Consider the following 21,060-nt stretch of genomic DNA (forward strand, 5'->3'; position numbering starts at 1 on the left):
ATTAAGTGTGATCTAAATATAGATTTTAAGTTGTAAGAGAGAACATAAAATACGCTATATAGAAGATTTAAACCGATTGCCTACCAACATATTTATTCACCTTTTTCAGACTTCAGTGTTTCCTTAGGGGCAGTTAGACATTCTGGGAGACTCCAGCATAGATGAGAGTTGTGGGAATATTTTTTTCTCCATTATCTAGCCTTTGACCATGAGCAAATATAGAATCAATCATGTATAGAAGGTGAACCAAAAATCCTTGTAGGATTGAGAATATAAAGATTTTCTTAATAGTATTATAGTCTGTCCACCTGTCACTATTTTTAACTGTTTTTAAGTAACAGACCTAAGAATTGGAATTAAAACTTAATTTAAAATAATGCCATCAATGACAATTGAATGTACATTGTCAAGTCTCCCCTTCTCTCCTCTGTTTTCCATTTACCTGTGCTGTGCTTAGTTGTTCAGTCATGTCGGACTGTTTGTGACTCTATGGCCTACAGCCCGCCAAGCTCTTCTGTCCATGGGGATTCTCCAGACAAGAATACTAGAGCGGGTTGCCACGCCCTCCTCCAAGGGATCTTCCCAAACCAGGGATCGAACCCAGGTCTCCCTCATTGCAGATGGATTCTTTACCCACTGAGCTACCAGGTAAGCCCCTTGCATTTACCTATACAAACTCAAAACCATATCTGGCAAAGACATTTGATGGGTGGCCATATCTACATACCTAAGCACCAACCAACATCTCTCACCAGAAGCCAAAAGATGAAGTAAATTTCATCCCTTCGAGGCAAATTAAAAGGAAAAATATTCTTCCAAGCTAAAAAGCATGATTTGGTTAAAAACATATTTGAGATGATATATAAATATAGGAAACCTGCCAGATTGTGAACCATTTATTGTATATTCTGTTTAGTAAATTGGGGGGTGGTGACATTATTTTGCTTTATACCAGTTATAGAATGGCATTTATCATATTTTCTGTTACTGTCTTTGAGCAAAATTTGATCTAAATAGTAGCCCAATTATATACAATTTTAATGTAAAGCATGAATTTGTACCATCAGGGAGAATAGCCTCAGTTGAGGCCACAGGACTCTTTCCTAAACTTGGAGAAAACATAATTATCAAATCTACAAATGACAGAAATCTGGTGGAGTTCACTTATAAGATATTTCAAAAGGCTATAAAAATGGGCTGTAGTCAGCAAATTCTATATATGGAAAAGAGAGATAAAAGAGTATAGACTGATACCATGTTAATACAGATATAGACTATTATTCATGCACTTCTTTATAATTGTGTTTTTTTTATGCTTTATAATTATAATGAGAATATATTTTTTCTTTTATCATTTAGAAAACTGTTTTTGTCAAAAAATGAAAAAGGCCCTTATAGTATAATTTGTTATAATGCTTATGATTAACTGAATGATAAAGAAGATCTGGTTCAGAAAAATTATGTCTTACTTTCCAATTAATATTCAACTCAAGATATGGCTTCCCAAAGAGCAATAGAGTTAGTATCTCTTCGGGTTAAGCCTATTTGGATTTTTGGGGGGGCCTGATTTATTAACTCCAATTGATCAACTATAGAATACAGCCATTTTAAGTGTAAAAACTCTATGATATTCAGTAAACATATCTTCTGTACTAATTTACTCCTTCACACACTCACTCATTCAGATCATATCTATATAACACCAACAGAGTTTCCCATTCTCACTTAATTAAGTATATAGAAACCAACCAATATGAAAGAAAATAAATAAATTTATCTAAGATTTATACAATTTCCCTGATTCCACACATTTTTAAAAATTACTGCTTTTGTTATTTTTTTTAATTTGGTTTGGGAATACAAAGCTAATGGTCTAATTGTTTTTTTTATAAACTGTTTTGAAAAGATTTTAAGATGGCTTTCAATGAATGAGATTTTTTTTAGGACCTCTCAACAAAAATCAGAGCATAAAACCTATGAAATAATTTGGTGAGGGGGGTGTGCTGCTTTCACAATTATGTATAAGAGATTGCTAAGGTCAGTATTTGATTTAAAAATATAGCTTTGAGCTCCCCAGAAGTACAATGGGATGTATAGATCCCAATATTGATTTATCAAGAGAGATAAGCTTGTGTTTCACTTTCATCACAAGAGGAAGTTACTGTATAAACCAATTTGTAAAGTCATTGAATAGTTCTTTGTGAAAAATTTTACTAAACATGTAGAACTGTCCTTTGTAAGAGTTTAATTATGTTTACCCTTTATAAAATTGAAAAAATAGTATTATAAAGTTTTTACAGGGAACTAAAGTAACACAGGGGCTTCCCAGGTGGTGCTAGTGATGAGGAACCCACCTGCCAATTCAGGAGACTCAAGAGATGTGGGTTCGATTCCAGTGTTGGGAAGACCCCCTGAAGTAGGAAATGGCAACCCACTCCAGTATTCTTGCCTGGAAAATTCCATGGACAGAGGAGCCTACATGGGCCCCCAAAGAGTCAGACACAACTGAGCGACTAAGCACATAAAGAAACACATTCCATGCTTGAAATATTCTAATGATATGAATAGGACACAATAGTAAAATTTTAAAATCTATAGGAGTTAATGGTTTTATCTGTTTTAAACCACTCAAATAGTACTCATCTCAACAGACTTTTGTCAAGATAATAAGGACTCAAAATTTTTTATTTCTCTTGAACTTTTATAAATATTTAATTGCAACACCTTTGTTAATAGACTGGGGTTATAAATTTGAAATTAAGTGCTTCGTGGACAGAGTGGTCATAAATCACAATTCAGGAACTCTTCATAAATATAGTTGGATTACCCTGAAACCCATTGTAGCATACATAGTACAGACCATAATGGCAGTATCTTTATTGATATTTCTTCCTCTTTATGACCATGAAAAATGTCACATGTAAATCTAAAACATAACTATGTTTAATTTAGTGTTTTATAAAAATTAAGAGAATGAGATTGAAAGAGACACATGTACTCCAATGTTCATTGCAGCACTGTTTATAATAGCCAGGACATGGAAGCAACCTAGATGTCCATCGGCAGATGAATGGATAAGAAAGCTTTGGTACATATACACAATGGAGTATTTTTCAGCCATCAAAAAGAATGCATTTGAATCAGTTTTAATGAGGTGGATGAAATTGGAGCCAATTATACAGAGTGAAGTAAGCCAGAAAGAAGAACATCAATACTGTATATTAACGCATATATATGGAATTTAGAAAGATGGTAACCTGAACCCTGTATAAGAGACTGCAAAAGAGACATAGGCATTTAGAACAGTCTTTGGGACTCTGTGGGAGAGGGTGAAAGTGGAATGATTGGGGAGAATGGAATTGTAGCACCTATATTATCATAAGTGACCAGTCCAGGTTCGACGCTTAAATTTTCCTCTGTTCATTTCTTTGCATTTGTGCTTTTTCAATAAAAATACTTTTAACTGAAGTAAAAAAAATAAAAATAAATGTTACTCTGGATATATAAAACAAAACAAAAAAAAAAGAGAATGAAAAGTTGAAATAATCAAATGGAAAATTCAGGAAACAAAAAATTAAAAAAAAAAACACTTGCCGTTGAGTCAAAATGTTCCAGAATTAGATATTGGTGATGGATGCACAACTCTGAAATGTAAAGATACTAAAAACCATCGAACCGAACACTTAAAGTGAGTGAACTGTATGATATGTAAACTATATCTCAACAGAGGTGGGAGAGGGGTTCAGGAAGGGGAACTCATGTACACCTGGGGCAGATTCATGTCAATGTATGCAAAACCAATCAATATAATATTGTAAAATAATTAGCCTCCAATAAAAATAATAAATAAATAAATAAATAAAATAGATACTAAAAAAAGTAAAATAAGAAAAACTTATATAGGGTTCTAATTTCAGAGACCCTTTTATGATTTGCAAGCGCTTTTTAAAGATAATTAAACAATGTTGAATTTGTAATCAGGAAAAAAAAATGAGGTTGCATACCTACAAAAGATGCTTAAGTATAGCAATGAAGAAATTTAAATGTTAATACGCTTTACTCTAATCATTTAATATACAAGTTAAAAGAACAAATCAGTCTCTATCTGACTTTTCTGTTTAGACACACATTCACTTAAATATACATCCAGTGATTTTTACTAACCTGGAGTTAAAATATTCAGTACTGACACTGTAGATCCCTAAGTTTGAATTTTACATCTATTATACTTAAATAAAACTTTTTAAAACATACATATTTTAATTCCAGAGAAGATATAATTATATCTTCTGCCTCCTAAAAAATAAGCCTTAGAAGTATCATTTTAAGAAGATAGAGAACTTCAGATTTGAGTTTCCCTCAGATTTCAGACATTAATGTCTATATCCTCTTGCCTATCAGATTAAGAATCCTTTAAAGACCAGCTATTTTTGTCTAATTATCATGATGGAGTCTGGGGAATAAGCCATCTTCTAGTGGAAATTGTTGGTAGTGAATCATGTTCACTTCCCCAGTTGCCAATGGAAGAAACATTTTAAATGTCTGTCAGGTTATAAAATCATAGCTGCAATTACTTTAATAAGTCAACTAGAATAATAAAGCATCATTATCTAGTTTAAAAAGTATAAAATATACTTTTGGTTGGTGGTTTAGTCACTAAGTTGTGTCCGACTTTTGCAATCCCATGGACTGTAACCTGCCAGGTTCCTCTGTCCATGGGATTCTCCAGGCGAGGATACTGGAGTGGGTTGCCATTTCCTCTCCAGAGGATCTTCCTGACCCAGCAATTGAACCCTGGTCTCCTGCATTGCAGGCAGATTCTTTACCAACTGAGCTATGAGGGAAGACCTCAAAAATATGCATGCTTCTTTCTCAAATAGTCAAATTAACAAGCTACATTCTAAAAATATGCTGAAGATCCAGCATAACACTTTGGAGAAGGCTCATTCCTACCAGCAATATCAGATTTATATATAACAAAATATTTGCTTTCTCAAAGTCAGATTCATATGATCACCTCTTTTCTGGGTTACTACAGATCATTTATAATTAGTGTCCCACTTACTTACCCAAATCATTTTAAATTAAATCAAGTTTCTTATTCTAATGGTTGTGTGGTTGCAAAAATCCTAGAATGTTCTAATGAATGGTAATCACATTTGCAACTATCTGCATAACATTGAATTCCATATTCGACATATATATGCAGTCAAATGTATAACACATTTTTCTTCCAAGATAGCACCTGCATGTAATGAAAAGACCAGTTCCAAACTGGTGTTACATAATTATAGTTCACTGAAAGGAACAATAAAACCTTTCTAAGGTTCTGTTTCTCTATTAGAAACACAGAAAGAATGGTTGCTAAATAATGATTGTGGAAGTAGACGACATATCAGTGTCACTTGTGTCTGAAATGTAGCTTTTATGTGAGTACAGCTATATTATGTAAAACAACTACAGAGAAACTGTGACAAATCACAGAAGTGGACACTTGATGCAGAGGTAGGGAAGGAATTACTAAATGTGATAATTAATTATACATGTCAACATGGAGAGTGTCTTTGGATGAGACTGATGTTAAATTGGTGAACTCTGAGTAAAGAAGATCACAATCCACAATGTGGGTGGGCCTTATCCAATCAGTTGAAGGCTAAATGAATACTCTAGATTATCCTCTAAATCTCTGAAATTGAATAGAAGAACAACAATAAAAAAAAAAAGAAAAAAAAAAGTCATCAGCTTGCTTGGGATTCCAGCCTGCCAGTCCATACTTCAGATTACCTGACTTGCTAGGGCTCCAAATCACATGAACCATCCCTTAGAATAAATTTCTTCTCTTCTTGTCCGTTTTCTTCCCTTCCCTCTCCTTTCCCCTCTACCGCCGCTTCTCTCCACAATGGAAGAATTCAGATAGTAGAAGGATAAATTATCAAAATATTTAAAATTAAAAAAACATTTTGTATTTGAGACATCATCACAATAATATTAAAATCCAGCTACAAACTGGTTAACTGTATGTCTAAACTTGTGAATCATGTAAGCTTTAACTGCTCAAGTCCTACTGGCCAAAGGGTCTTTGGGGGCTGACATCCAGCCTGTGCCACACCCTTCCAATGAACCATTTACACTGACCAAGCCTGCGTCTGCCAAAATGGAATCACAATTTTTTTCCAATCCACACAAAGTTCCAGAGTGGGTATTATAGCCCTGATCACAAAGGCCTAATATCTTCAATATAGAAAAAAATGAATAAATTACAAATCAGTAAGAAAACTTGAAGAGAAAAATGAACAAAGAGTATAAGAAAATTATTTTTTAAATGAAGAGAGTAATAGGCCAGTGAACATTAAACATCTTACTTCAATAAATGTCAAACATAAAAATTAACAAATATCACATTTATTCACATACAAAATTTGGAATAAATACACCACATCCTTGGTCAAGTATGAGGTATGTTTTAGTCAGTTTATTTTTCCAGGGGAAGCGATGAGTTCAGGTTCTTCCTATTTTGCCATCTTGGACTCCTCTGTTTTCAGCTAGTGTTTTGACAGAGCTTTTCTGAATGTAAAGAGCAGGTGAGAGAGAGAAAGGGAGTCGAGGAGAGAGAGATTGAGAGACGAAGACAAAGAGAAAGAAAACAGAGAGGGAAGGAAGAAAGAACCACTAAAACTTTGCAGATTGGCTCTGTGCAGGAACACGTATTCAGTGCTTAAACAGGCCATTTACAACTTTGCCTTAAGCCTTAACTTTCTGTTTGCACTTAGCTTAGAGACCAGTCAGAGATGAAAGCTTAAAGTCTTCTCATGTCTTTTTAAATTTTTTTGAGCGTATATCTCACTCTGGTCATGCATGTAACTTTCTAATTCCTCAATATACCTAGTCACTTTTGAAAGAGACAATTTCCCAAAGAAACTCTCCCCAAATTTGTTCCATAAGTTTTGGTGTTCTATTGTATACCTCAACAGTAAACTTTTGTCCAAGGTTGCTGTGGATTTTTTATTTGCATTACAATGTTTTGAGGAATGTTGTCTGCTTTTCTATCTTGAGTGAGTTACTAGGTATGTGAAATAAAAACAAGCGCTACTCCTTCAGGTAGCCTAAAGACAAGTAAAGGTAGAGAAATAATATTTTAAGAATAACATCTGCTTTGTTCCCTCTAGAACTTGAAGTATGTCATTCCACTAACTTCTGGCATCTATGCTTTTTGATGAGGGACGAACTGTAAACATATTGAGAGTAACTTGTGTGTGATGTATGAGTATTTTTTTTTCTGGATTCAAGATCCATTACTTAGTATTTAACAGTTTGACTAATATGTATGTAGCTGTGAACCTGAATTTATTAAGGTCACTGAGGGCTTCCCAGGTGGTGCAGAGGTAAAGAATCCACCTGCCAATGCAGGAGACGGAGGCAATACATGTTCGATCCCTGGGTCAGGAAGATCCCCCGGAGAAGGAAATGGCAACCCACTCCAGTATTCTTGCCTGGAAAATTTCATGGACAGATGAGCTTGGCAAGCTACAGTCCATGGGATCGCAAAGAATTGGACATGACTCAAGTACTGAGCACTCACACATGAGATTTTTTGGCATATATATTAGTGTTTCTCATCAAGTATAGGAAGGTTTTGGGTCTCTTGTTGTTGTTATTTCTTTAACTATTCTTTCTATTTCTTTCTTTCTGTCTTGTTTTCCTTTACAATTACCATTATATATTTTAGTACTTTTAATGGTACTCCTCAGGTCTCTAAAGCGCTTTTAATTTTTCTTTATTCTTCTTTGTTTCTGTTCCTTGACTGGATACTCTCAACTGACTTATCCTCAAGTTCACTGCTATTTTCTTCTGAAAGCCAAAGTGCAGTTGAGTGTTTCATTTCCACTAGTGAATGTTTCATTTCTGTTATTGTATTTTTTCATTCCAAAATGTCTTTTTTTCATTATTTCTGTCTCTTTATTAATATTCTCAGTTATTCTTCTGGTTCAATAGCTCTTTCACCTACGATATAATGTTAGCAAGATACTGGGTCACAATCCTGACTATCCTCCTATAGCAGATCATATTTTCCAAAGAAATATGCACCTTTTCTTCTATATACTCTTCTACAATGAGACATGCCTCTCCCAATGAAGATTTACAGCTCATAATGACTGACGTATGAGAAAAGAAGCCCTCTTGAAAGATTACCCAAGATGAGTTCAGTTTCAAAATAAACTGACCCTATGTTGCTCAGATGTGAACTACTTGTCTCAGCCCTTTCTCACTCACTGACCCACAAATTTGCAAGCAGAATAAAGTGGCTACATGAGCCACAATATTTGGGGAAGTGATGTGATGCACATCAAACTGAAACACTCATGCATAATTCTTCTAGAGCCCCATAAGGTCATGTCAGATAGACTTCCATATATTCTGGGTTTTCGTATTTCCTTCTACCCTCCTCTATGTCAGTTGTCCCCAATAACACATCCCTAATACTACTCTTTGATGACTTTTTACTGCTACTCCTGTCATGAACTTTCTTCTCAAAACTCTTTAGAGTTGACCTACATGACTTTGAAAGCCTTCTACTCCAGCCTGTAAAATAAATTCTTATGCCAAATCTGCCATTGCTCTTATATTTTAAAGAACACCAACAGGTTTCCATTCAGAAGCTACTGCTACTTTCTTTAATGCTCACTTTGCCTTTTCTACCTCTGATGTTGTGTTTAGGATTCTCAGGCTTCTGTGCACACTGGTTATCTGACTGCTGTGGGCTAAAGCTGCTCATATCAGAAATAAGATCTCATATTTCCATAGATTCAAAGAAAAAAAAATATCTAATGGTGTCTGTTAAATTACAGTATTAATTAAAATGTTTCTCTAAAAATGCCTAAACACTGATGGTTTCAAAATTAAAGATCATATTTTAACCATCCTAATACATTATATAATCTAAATACTAGTATAAACTTGCCACTCATTAAATGTTTCTGGAAATGACATTTATTTCAAAGAAATCTTTGCCACTGGCCATTAGAGAAGATAATGCTAAAATTACTATAAACAAAGGAAAGTTTCTGATATGTACAGAAATAAACAGCTTTGATAACCACACATGTTTCAGTTCAGTTCAGTTCAGTCGCTCAGTCATGTCCGACTCTTTGCGACCCCATGAACCGCAGCACGCCAGGCCTCCCTGTCCATCACCAACTCCCGGAGTCCACCCAAACCCATGTCCATCGAGTTGGTGATGCCATCCAACCATCTCATCCTCTGTCGTCCCCTTCTCCTCCTGCCTTCAATCTTTCCCAGCATCAGGGTCTTTTCAAATGAGTCAGCTCTTCGCATCAGGTGGCCAAAGTATTGGAGTTTCTTTTTTTTTTTTTAAAAAGAATTTTATTAAAAAAGCACAAATGCAAAGAAATGAACAGAGGAAAATTTATGCGTCGAACCTGGACTGGTCACTTATGATAATATACATGCTACAATTCCATTCTCCCCAATCATTCCACCTTCACCCTCTCCCACAGAGTCCCAAAGACTGTTCTAAATGCCTATGTCTCTTTTGCAGTCTCTTATACAGGGTTCAGGTTACCATTTTTCTAAATTCCATATATATACGTTAATATACGGTATTGATGTTCTTCTTTCTGGCTTACTTCACTCTGTATAATTGGCTCCAATTTCATCCACCTCATTAAAACTGATTCAAATGCATTCTTTTTGATGGCTGAGAAATACTCCATTGTGTATATGTACCAAAGCTTTCTTATCCATTCATCTGCAGATGGACATCTAGGTTGCTTCCATGTCCTGGCTATTATAAACAGTGCTGCAATGAACATTGGAGTACATGTGTCTCTTTCAATTCTGGTTTCCTCGGTGTGTATGCCTAGGAGTGCGATCGCTGGATCATATGGCAGTTCTATTTCCAGTTTTCTGAGGAATCTCCACACTGTTCTCCATAGTGGCTGTACTAGTTTGCATTCCCACCAACAGTGTAAGAGGGTTCCCTTCTCTCCACACCCTCTCCAGCACTTATTGCATGTAGACTTTTGGATAGCAGCCATTCTGACTGGTGTGAAATGGTATCTCATTGTGGTTTTGATTTGCATTTCTCTGATGATGAGGGATGTTGAGCATTTTTTCATGTGTTTATTAGCCATCTTTATGTCTAACTTTATGGAGTTTCAATTCAATCAGTCCTGCCAATGAATACCCAGGACTGATCTCCTTTAGAATGGACTGTTTGGATCTCCTTGCAGTCCAAGGGACTCTCAAGAGTCTTCTCCACACATGTTTAGAATATGTTAAATTGTACAGGTACCAACAAATAAGAGAGGTTAATGCATCTGACATTAACATATAAATTGGGATTTCTATGGCTAACCTGCAACTATACTGGTTACCAGAGTATATTTTCTGTAAATGGCTCTCCTCTACTCTTTTGTCTCTCCTTCTAATCCCATGTCACTACTGACTTCTCAGATATATTAACTGACCATTTCACTGCCACACTAACTGAAAATGGTTAAGATGTAATTGATTCCCCTTAAATCTTTAAATCTTCATCACATAATTAACCGCAGCACTAACTGCTTAAAATGAATCTGCCCTGAGAATCTATTTTATGCCAGAGATTGTGTAATAATCTAGTGGGAATAAGAAATGAAACATCATTGCAAGCCTCAAGGGGTAACTTGATTAGTGGCTCTTGACAAAAAAATGCAATAAAAAGTCAAACTTTAAATGATAGCATCATGTAGCATGGACAGTGTGTACATAAAAAGGACAATGTTAATCCTAAAACAGGAGGCCAGGTTAAGGTAAAAACATCATTGAGGGCATAGAACTATCTGCTCAACTGTTTTTAAAACTATTTATTATTTAACATTAACTACCGACTATGTTAGTTTGAGACTGATAAGAGTCGTTGAAGTTTGTGAAAGACTTTAATGTAGAGGATCTTTCTCTAGTGTGACTGCTAACAAATTTACTTAAATATTAGTGTTTAATTAATGTTCTCTCATTGACACTATATGGTTGGTTTCAATACTCTTTTTATGGGTTTTATTAAGAGCAAACATAACATTCACAAACACTTATCACATAATAACAATTTTATTTATTAATTTGTTTATTTAGCAAACATTTCACTTCTATTCTATGACAGAATTTTCTAAGCTTTATCATTGAGTGATGTTTTAGTCGGGTAATTTCAAACAGTTTCAGTGTTTCAGGATGGAACAATTCTTATAAAACTTTTTTTTTTGCCACATTTTCTTGGAGGACAAATATTCAGGAAAAAAAATTTTTAATAATTAAAAGGGATCCCAAAGTTCCACACTGAAATGAGAAATGGGCTTCCTTATTAGATACAGAGCTCCATTCCAGGGGAGAGTTTCTTTTCCCTGGGACCTCAGAGCTGAAATGCTGCAGCCAGAGGTTACCTCCACCCACAGCACAGCCTTCCCTCTGATCTGTGCTTGAAGGAACCTAAAAATGCAAATCCCAGCTTTGGAATTAAACATGAGACTCCTGGACCAGCTCTGCACCTGACTTGCTGGATGATCTCTGAATGTTGCTTAACCTCTCTGTGCCTTATCCTCCAGTGTGCCAGATACTGGTCGAGGTGCTGGGAAATAGACAAGATCCTCACCCAGGTCATGTCTCTGCTCCCTTTCTGTTCTAGATCTCCTCCGCATGCCACCACTGGCCTCTCTCCATCTGGTAGAGCCATAAGCCTTCCCAGGAAGGTCTGATCCAGAAGGGGACCACTCACCAGTCACCAAGGGGCATCTTAAAATCTTCTCAGGGGCTAGCTGGTGACTGACATGGCACTGGCACCTGGGTGGGGCCAGTGTGACATGAAGGAAAGGAGGAGTGTGAGGCTCGGGGCAGTTCCATCCACAGAGCCTTTCTCATCGCTGGCCCTTACAGGATCAGCTGCCACTTTGTGAGCACCAGTGGGTGTGAGGGAGGAATTGCTTGGCATTAATATACGCATATATTTAGTTCCATTGTGTGTTAGCCACTCAGTCGTGTCCAACTCTTTGCGACCTCATAGACTGTAGCCCATCAGGCTCCTCTATCCATGGGATTCTCCAGGCAAGAATACTGCAGTGGGTTACCATTCCCTTGTCCAATAAATAATGCCACAATTCTCTACAAACTGGTTTCTCCCACTAATGTTGCATGAGTCCTATATTTCCACATTCTTGCCATCAATTTGCATCATTCAAAATCTGATTTTCATGTTAATTTGGTGGTGCAACTTTGTATTTAGCCTTAATTTTTTTCTAGTACATGAAGTAACTTTCCTTGGTTGTATTAGTTTCCTAGGGCTATGATAACAAATTGCTACAAGCACTGTGGCTTAAAACCACAGAAATTTATTGTTCCACATCCAGTAGGTAGAAGTCTGAAATAAAGGTGTCATCAGGACCATGCTCCCTCTGACAGTTCCAGGAAAGGATCCCTTCTTGCCTCCTCCAGCTCTGGCAGCTCCAAGTGTTCCTTGGTTTATGACAGCGTAACTCCAAACTCTGCATATTGTGTCTTCACATGGAATTTCGTTTGTGTAACTGTGTGTCCTTTTCTGTCTCCATAGGGCACATTCATCGGATTCAGGGATCACCCTAATCCAGTATGACCTCATTTATACCAATATCTTTATTGTATCCACAAATACACTATTTCCAAGCAAGGTCACATCCTGAGATTTCAGGTGGACATGAATTTTGGAAAATGCTTTTCTACCGACTACACCTCTATGGCAAAATTAAAAATTATTTACTATTTACTGTTTAGCTTTTTACAATCAACACTACTTGAAAATTTCGTCATATTTATTATATATGGTTATTTCAAAACCTCAATACTTGTGAACAGGCAAGTCTTATAGTTGAAGTGTTCAATATCACTTCAAGAAATCTTGAGTATAAAGGAAAATAAATTAGCTTTTGCATTATTTGTCCATGGACCCAACTTCCCTCTGTTAATTTTTAAACTCTTTCAGGATTTTGGGAATGGGTTGTTTATAAATATGGTTTCCAGAATTTGGGTTAAAGGTAGAGGTAGCATAAGAATTATAAAGAGGTGCATGGAGTCTAAAAACAGACTGAGTTTGAATCTTAGTTCTTTACTTACTAGATATGGAAACTTAGATAAATTATAAAGCCCCTCTGTGACAGTTCCCTCATATATAAAAATGGGGATAAAATCATCAAGTAGCTAATAATACTAAGATAGCCAAGTTATTTACTTAGTTTCTCATCCATTATATTATTTTTAATTAAAAATTATTTTAATTCTATTAATTTTTCAAAATCTGTCTTTTGAATACTGACTGAAGAATTACCTTTAACCACTCTTTCCATAGCAGCCTTAAACAATTCCTATTTTTCTTGGGACATATTAACCAATCTGACCAATTATGCTCAAAATAAAATCTTGCAAATTAAGATTATAATGAGTATTATATGTATTTGTTCCTCCTCAAATTTAGAAGGCTCATCCACACTTTTAGAGAAGTTAAAGAATTAGTTTTGTAAATCTATGGTAGGTTACAAAAATTTTAAATCATAAGCAATAGATAATTTCTTGCTACTACTAATAGTTTGACTTGCCTTTTTAGTAGGTTGTGATATCTACTGGGATTATAGACTTGGCTGATGGGTACTAGAGGAAAGAAAGTTCTCAAAATAATGTTAAAACTTGTCTGTGAAAATAGCTATTTTTTGGTAATGATGAGAATAATCAGCCTGACTTCCTATTTGGGAGGTACAGGACTTAGAGCCGAATCTATTGAGGGGATTGGGAAGAATTCATCCCATTCTTATAAATTCTCCTTCCTAATTCTTGATTTCTTGTTTAAAGCCAGGAAGAGAAACAGGAGGTTGCTCTCTCTAGATGGCGCCCAAGCTCCTTATAAATTTGTATTAATTTTTGATAGGCGGTCTAACTTCCAGCTTTAAATGCATTTTCTTAGATTTCTTATACCACCTAAAAGATTTACCTCTACCTACTGGAAATGTTAACAGTAGCTCCAATGAAATTAGCAATTTTATCCATGTCAAATAAGCCAAGTGCAAACTGTAGTTTTTATCTCGAATATTAAATTATTTTTGTAAAATGCAAAATATTCAACATATTGTACAAATAGATTAAAATCAGCAAATCTTACTGGAGTTGAACTGTCTCACAAATTTTATGGCAAATATCTATTTTGTTCTCCAGCTTTTTGGAAAAAAATTCAGAAAATGTACTAAGTGCTCAAAATGTCATGATCTAAGATATAAAATAAAATACTGAAAAATAATAGAAAAACATATTTATCATAGCTGAAATGTTATATACTAAGCCTCCCAAAATTGAATAAAATTTTGAATTACTTAGAGTTTATTTTAGTGGTTAATTTCAAGTAAATATATATATGTATCACACACAAACACACACACATATATAAAACTAGACTTTCTTCACTCCAGAAATAACAAAAAATACAATTGAAAATGACATTAAAATTAAATAAAATAATATGTTATAATTTTAATAGTTTTAGTATGTAATGGAAAACTTTATTAAACATTGTTGGAGGACATAAAAGAAGACCTGAATAAGTGCAGAAATAAACATGTTCTGTAATAAAAAGCCCAAAATTGTCAATATCTTACTTCTCCCTAAATTGATGTGTAAGATGAGTGCAAATATAATTACCTAAGGCAATGGCAAGCCACTCCAGTACTCTTGCCTAGAAAATCCCATGGATGGAGCAGCTTGGTAGGCTGCAGTCCGTGGGGTTGCTAAGGGTCGGACACGACTGAGCAACTTCACTTTCACACACTGGAGAAGGAAATGGAAATCCACTCCAGTGTTCTTGCTTGGAGAATCCCAGGGACGGGGGAGCCTGGTGGCCTTCCATCTATGGGGTCACACAGAGTCGGACACGACTGAAGTGACTTAGCAGCAGTAGCAGCAGTAGGTTATTTCATAGAAGTATTCTACTCAATATCAATGAATAACTGAATTGGTTTCAGAATAATTTTAGAAGAATAGTAATGGGGATAGTTAATAAATAGATATTAAAATGAACATGGGCTTATGGTAATTAAAACAACTTGCTATTGAATGAATCTCACAGGCATTATGCTAAATGAAGGAAGTCGTGTTCAAAAAGCTATTTCTATATGATTCCATGTCATTCCAGATCCAAGTCTAGAAAAGACAAAACACTAGGGACAGAGAATAGATCACCTGTACCAAGACCAGAGCAAGGGAGAGAAGGTTGACTACAGATGGGACCAGGGGAATTTGGGGGTTTAATGAAACTCTCCTATGTTCCTGTGATGTTTACAAGACTATATGCTTTTGTCCAAACTTACAGAATGATACACTAAAGAGAGTCTTTTTTTTTTTTTTTCCATTTAAAAACTACTTTTGAAAAAAGCTTAATGCTAGTACTAGAGTTGACTCACTGGAAAAGAGTCTGATGCTGGGAGGGATTTGGGGCGGGAGGAGACGGGGACAACAGAGAATGAGATGGCTGGATGGCATCACCGACTCGATGGACATGAGTTTGAGTGAACTCCGGGAGTTGGTGATGGACAGGGAGGCCTGGTGTGCTGTGATTCATGGGGTCACAAAGAGTCAGACACGACTGTGCGACTGAACTGAACTGACTGAACTGAGGGTACTAGGAATTGATTGCAGGATTCTCAGAAGTGTTAATCACCCCTTCCCCTTCCTGAGTTCTGAGCCAGTCTATAAATAGAATCAGGAAAAAAGAAGAGACAGAGTATCAATATTATTACTGGTAAAGCTGTATTGAATGTATAACTCCGAAAGTCTCTGTACTATTTCCCCTTAATTTTAACCCTGAAACCCAAAGGGAGGGTTTGCAGAACAAATACTTAAACAGACAGGGGCAAGTATACATTTAACTACCCATACTTCTAGAGCAGATAATTCTTAGAGGAAGACACTTTGAGACGTTTCCAAATCTGCTCCTAGAAGGCAGGTTATAATCCCTGACTCAGGTTTAACACCAAGAGCAGAAAGAGCACTCATGAGTGTGTGAGCAACTCTGAAAGGGCAAAACTATGAGGACCTCATGCTCAGTCTCGTTTTTAAACCTTAATGATCTATAAAGCATGCTTCATACCAAGAGGAATAGTGAGTGAGTGGTATAGGGAAGGAAGTGCAAAAAGAGAGAAGTCTTGCTAATATCAAGATGAATGTTTCTGTATTATGTCGATGGCAAGCAGAATTGCGAGAGAGGGAAAATATTATTCCTCCTAACAACAACAGTTTACAAATTTCACATAACGAAGTGAAAGGAGGATAAATTATATTAAAAATAATGATGTGGAAAAATATGCAACTGTTTGGGGGAAAAACTTGAGTAGTTAGTGGTTTTACTCTGCGATGGCATAAAAAAATACATAACAAATAATTTAAATTACAAATTTTTGGCCACAACCATCAATCAGTAATGCGCTTGTAGAAACAAGACTGTAGACTATTCTAAATCTATGATGCATTTCTACAAGATGTGCTCAGAGAAAAGATATATCTAGCCAGATAGAATTCAGTATGCATGTACATTGTTTTATCCAGAAACTAGTTTTTCGGTATAAAACAACTAAGGTTGATGTGATGTGCCTTTTATGTAGAAATGACCTATTGATGTGTTGCTGCCATAGTATTTAATGTTTTATTTTCCGGGTCATAGCTATGATAAATTCCAAACATGTGATGATTCTCTTTTATTGTGTGCTGCAGTTAAAAGACAATGGGCATCTCTTCCCATAACCAGTTGCCATAAATTTCCTTTTGTCTTTTATTCAGTTCCAGGCTTAGTTGCTTAGATGGCAAAGAGGAATATCATAGATAGAGCTGAAATGGAGAAGGCAAACTTGGAATAAGAACAGTACAATGTACTATTTGGGGCAGGAGAATCTATGCTTTCTTTTTCCTTCTCTTTTAATTTCCATATCATATAGTTTTGAATGCCAAGGAGTCCCTTAGGTCTTCTTTTATAAGATAAGACTGCATTTGACCTAACTCTCTACCTCAGCTCTTGCTATCAAACTCCATGTCCCAGCTCAAAAAAATTATGTGTGCTTCCTCCAAGGTGTCCTATTTCTTGCTTCCCTGTGTTCTCCTATACAGATCCCTTTCTCAGCATGTCTTTCTTCTCTATCCAACCAATGCTTACTCCAATTATTGCCTTCTCCTGGAAGACTTCCTTGAACCTGTTCTGATTTAGATGTCGCTCCTCTGCATCTCGACAGCATCCTGTGCATCCTTTAATATAGTGCTTTCATGCCACAACACAACTGCAAATTTCGTTCACTCTCTCCATGGTTAGGCCATGCTCCTTACAGTCCTAGATATATCTTCCAGGATTTTGCAGCCTAACTAAATAGATGCAGAATGGTTGGAGGCACTGTGGTAAGTAGGTAATTAAAAATTAATACATACTGACTAGGGATTATCTACAAAATGCAGCTCTCTAGCAAGGTAGTTAGCCAGGCCCTTAGCTAAACAACTATGTGAAGTGTCATCTGTGTGCATATTCCAAACGCAGAATACCATTGTAATGACAGCAGCTATTATAGCAGCAATAATCATATACTTTACAAGGTTTCAGTTCAGTTCAGTTCAGTCGCTCAGTTGTGTCCGACTCTTTGCAACCCCTGAATCACAGCATGCCAGGCCTTCCTGTCCATCACCAACTCCCGGAGTTTGCTCAAACTCATGTGCATCGAGTTGGTGATGCCATCCAACCATCTCATTCTCTGTCATCCCCTTTTCCTCCTGCCCCCAATTCCTCCCAGCATCAGAGTCTTTTCCAGTGAGTCAACTCGTCGCATGAGGTGGCCAAAGTATTGCAGTTTCAGCTTTAGCATCAGTCCTTCCAGTGAACACCCAGGATTGATCTCCTTTAGAATGGACTGGTTGGATCTCCTTGCAGTTTAAGGGACTCTCAAGAGTCTTCTCCAACACTGCAGTTCAAAAGCTTAAAGACCTGCTAAAATAGTAAATACTTTGGCCACTTCATGCGACGAGTTGACTCACTGGAAAAGACTCTGATGATGGGAGGGGTTGGGGGCAGGAGGAGACGGGGACAACAGAGAATGAGATGGCTGGATGGCATCACCGACTCGATGGACATGAGTTTGAGTGAACTCCGGAGTTGGTGATGGACAGGGAGGCCTGGCGTGCTGTGATTCATGGGGTCACAAAGAGTTGACACACCTGAGCGACTGAACTGAACTGAACTGAACTGAAAATAGTAAAAGAAACATTCGAGGAAGTTTTTCTAGATAAAGAAACTAAGCTGCAGAGAATTTATTCATTTTGTTCAAATTTGCATGAGAGAAAGTGGTGAAGGTGGGATTTCAACGCACACCTGCCAGACTGTAGATATTATGCATTTAAACATTAAGGGTGACAATAGAGAGGCTTCCTTTTTAACAATCACACATACTGTTTTACAGAACTTGAAATGCATTTAAAGTGCATTCCTAAATAATGTCCAAACACCTCTTCAGCGGTGTCATCTACAAAGCGTGCTTTGAATTTGTATGTCGAGTCTTTATCTTCCAAATGGCTGCTTTTACCTCTTGATTCCTTAATGTATAAATAATAGGATTTAAGAGAGGTGTGAAAATCGTATAAAACACAGAAAGAATTTTGTCTATGGAATATCTGCTGAAGGGCCATACATAGATAAAGACACAAAGGGCAAAGAACAGAGTCACTACTGTGATGTGTGCTGAGAGAGTGGAGAAAGCCTTAGAGGAAGCACTGCCAGTGTGGTGCCTGACAGAGTAAATAATTACCGTGTAGGAGACAAGCAGGAGGAGGAAGCAGACGAGGGACAGGAGGCCGCTGTCAGCAATGACCAGGAGTTGGAGCACATAGGTGTCCTCGCAGGCGAGTTTGATCACAAGGGGTAGGTCACAGAAAAAGCTGTCCACAACATTGGGACCACAGAAGGGCAAATTCAACATGAAAGCCATTTGACTAGACGAGTGCACAAATCCAACTGCGTAAGAGGATAGCAGTAGCCCAGTGAGCACTCGTGGGCTCATGATAGTCATGTAACGGAGGGGTTTGCAAATGGCAACATATCTGTCTATTGCCATGGCTACAAGCAACATCATCTCACTCCCACCTAGGAGGTGCATGAAGAACATCTGAGAATAACATCCCCACCAGGAGATGGTCTTCCGGTCTCGGAGGAAATCTACAATCATCTTAGGGGTAGCAAAAGAAGCCAGGATCATATCAATACAGGAGAGATTGATAAGCAGAAAATACATTGGTGTGTGAAGGCATGAGTCAAAGATCACAGTGACTAAGATGAGGAGGTTTCCCAACACAATCCCTCCATAGACCACAGAGAATCCCAGAAAGAATAAAATCTGAAGATTCTGAGATTTGGAAAGTCCCAGCAAAATGAATTCAGATACCACTGAATGGTTTGTCTTTTCCATGTCATCCACTTGTCTGGTTGTCTACTTAATCCTGTAATAATCAAAATGAGTAAGAATAAAGAGCAGGAAAATTATGCTTACATAAGGGTGGTTCATGCTGATGACCAACTTCGCTATTTAGATAGGGTATTTGAATTTATAAGCACCTTCTACTTTTGGGAATTTTTGTTGGTCAGTGATTTACTAAATGGTCCAGAGAAGTATCCAAATAAGGGTAGAATTCAGAATATACATTTCTGAAAAACAAAAATAAAAATAGTTATGAAACCACAAAATTATGAAACCTCAATTTTATAAGGCTGTGAACTTGGAATTAGAAGGTTTCAATACAACACCTAGCAGAGCCATTCATTGAGCAACATAGAATAAGCCATTTTCCTTTTGGTGGTCAAGTTTCCTTCTCTATAAAATAAAAAAATTAGACTACAAGGCACTAAACGCCTCTTCGTGCTATAAAGATAACCATGCATTAGATAATTATGGTGGGTTTTATATCAACAGAGTAATATTGAAATTTTTAATCTGGAAATTAGAAATGTAGACAATATACCCATGATTCACAAGAACTATATTTTGGAATATATTTTGGTAAAGAACTATGAATTAAAACATAAATTAAGGTTTAAATATATGCTTTTAGTTCCTGAGAAATCTACCTTTATTTTTCCATGCTCCATTCCATGCTCCAGTGCAACAATGTCTCACAGCTTAACTAGTGGTGGTCATTACACATTTTTAAAAAATATATAAATATACAACTTATTCACTCAAAATTTAACTGTATTCACATCAGATGCCTACTTTAGAATTCTGGGCAAAAAGTACAAAAGGTGAAAAAAATCCACAGCCAAATGTAGCTGATTTTATTTCATTTCTGGTTTGTATCCATTTATTTGTATTTTGTTTGCTTATTGCTGTATAGAGGACCACTGGTTGTTTCTCGCAAGTATATCTGTAACAGGCTTCAAAATAACAGAAAGTTTGAGGCAACTAGCTTATACAAATTTTGCAGTAAAATCACCTAATTAAGCCCATGCTTATTGCAAAACTGATTTGACTAGCTTTGCTTTTTAAAAATTGCTTTCCAGTTCAGTCGCTCAGTCATGTCCAACTCTTTGCGATATCATGGACTGCTGCACACCAGGTTCCATGTCCATCACCAATTCTGAGTTTATGCAAACTCATGTCAATTGAGTCAGTGATGACATCCAACCATCTCATCCTCTGTTGTCCCCTTCTACTCCCACCTTCAATCTACCCCCGCATCAGGGTCTTTTCCAGTGAGTCAGTTCTTCGCATCAAGTGACCAAAGTAGTGGAGTTTCAGCTTCAGTATCAGTCCTTCCAATGAATATTCAGGACTGATTTCCTTTAGGATGGACTGGTTGGATCTCCTTGAAGTCCAAAGGACTCTCAAGAGTCTTCAACACCACACAGTTCAAAAGCATCAATTCTTCAGTGCTCAGCCTTCTTTATGGTCCAACTGTCATATCCATACATGACCACTGGAAAAACCATAGCCTTGACTAGACGGACCTTGATTGGCAAAGTAATGTCTCTGCTTTTTTGGA

The 21,060-nt window shown here is 36.6% G+C and overlaps 1 protein-coding gene across 1 annotated transcript; it reads right to left on the reverse strand.

Moving 5' to 3' along the window:
- Positions 1-18,551: 18,551 nt before the first annotated feature.
- LOC148776743 (olfactory receptor 4K13-like) lies at positions 18,552-19,490 on the reverse strand. The gene has a single exon (XM_088840387.1). It carries the CDS (start codon positions 19,488-19,490, stop codon positions 18,552-18,554), a length of 939 nt encoding a protein of 312 aa, XP_088696513.1.
- Between the last annotated feature and the right edge of the window lie 1,570 nt (positions 19,491-21,060).

Source organism: Moschus berezovskii, chromosome 9, assembly GCF_049115385.1.
Source record: "Moschus berezovskii isolate FMDL1 chromosome 9, NW_MosBer_1.0, whole genome shotgun sequence".
In the NCBI taxonomy this organism is placed as follows: Eukaryota; Metazoa; Chordata; class Mammalia; order Artiodactyla; family Moschidae; genus Moschus; species Moschus berezovskii.

Excerpts from the sequence above, each read along its gene's own strand:
- LOC148776743 (XM_088840387.1), bottom strand. The coding sequence starts at position 19,490 with ATGGAAAAGACAAACCATTCAGTGGTATCTGAATTCATTTTGCTGGGA.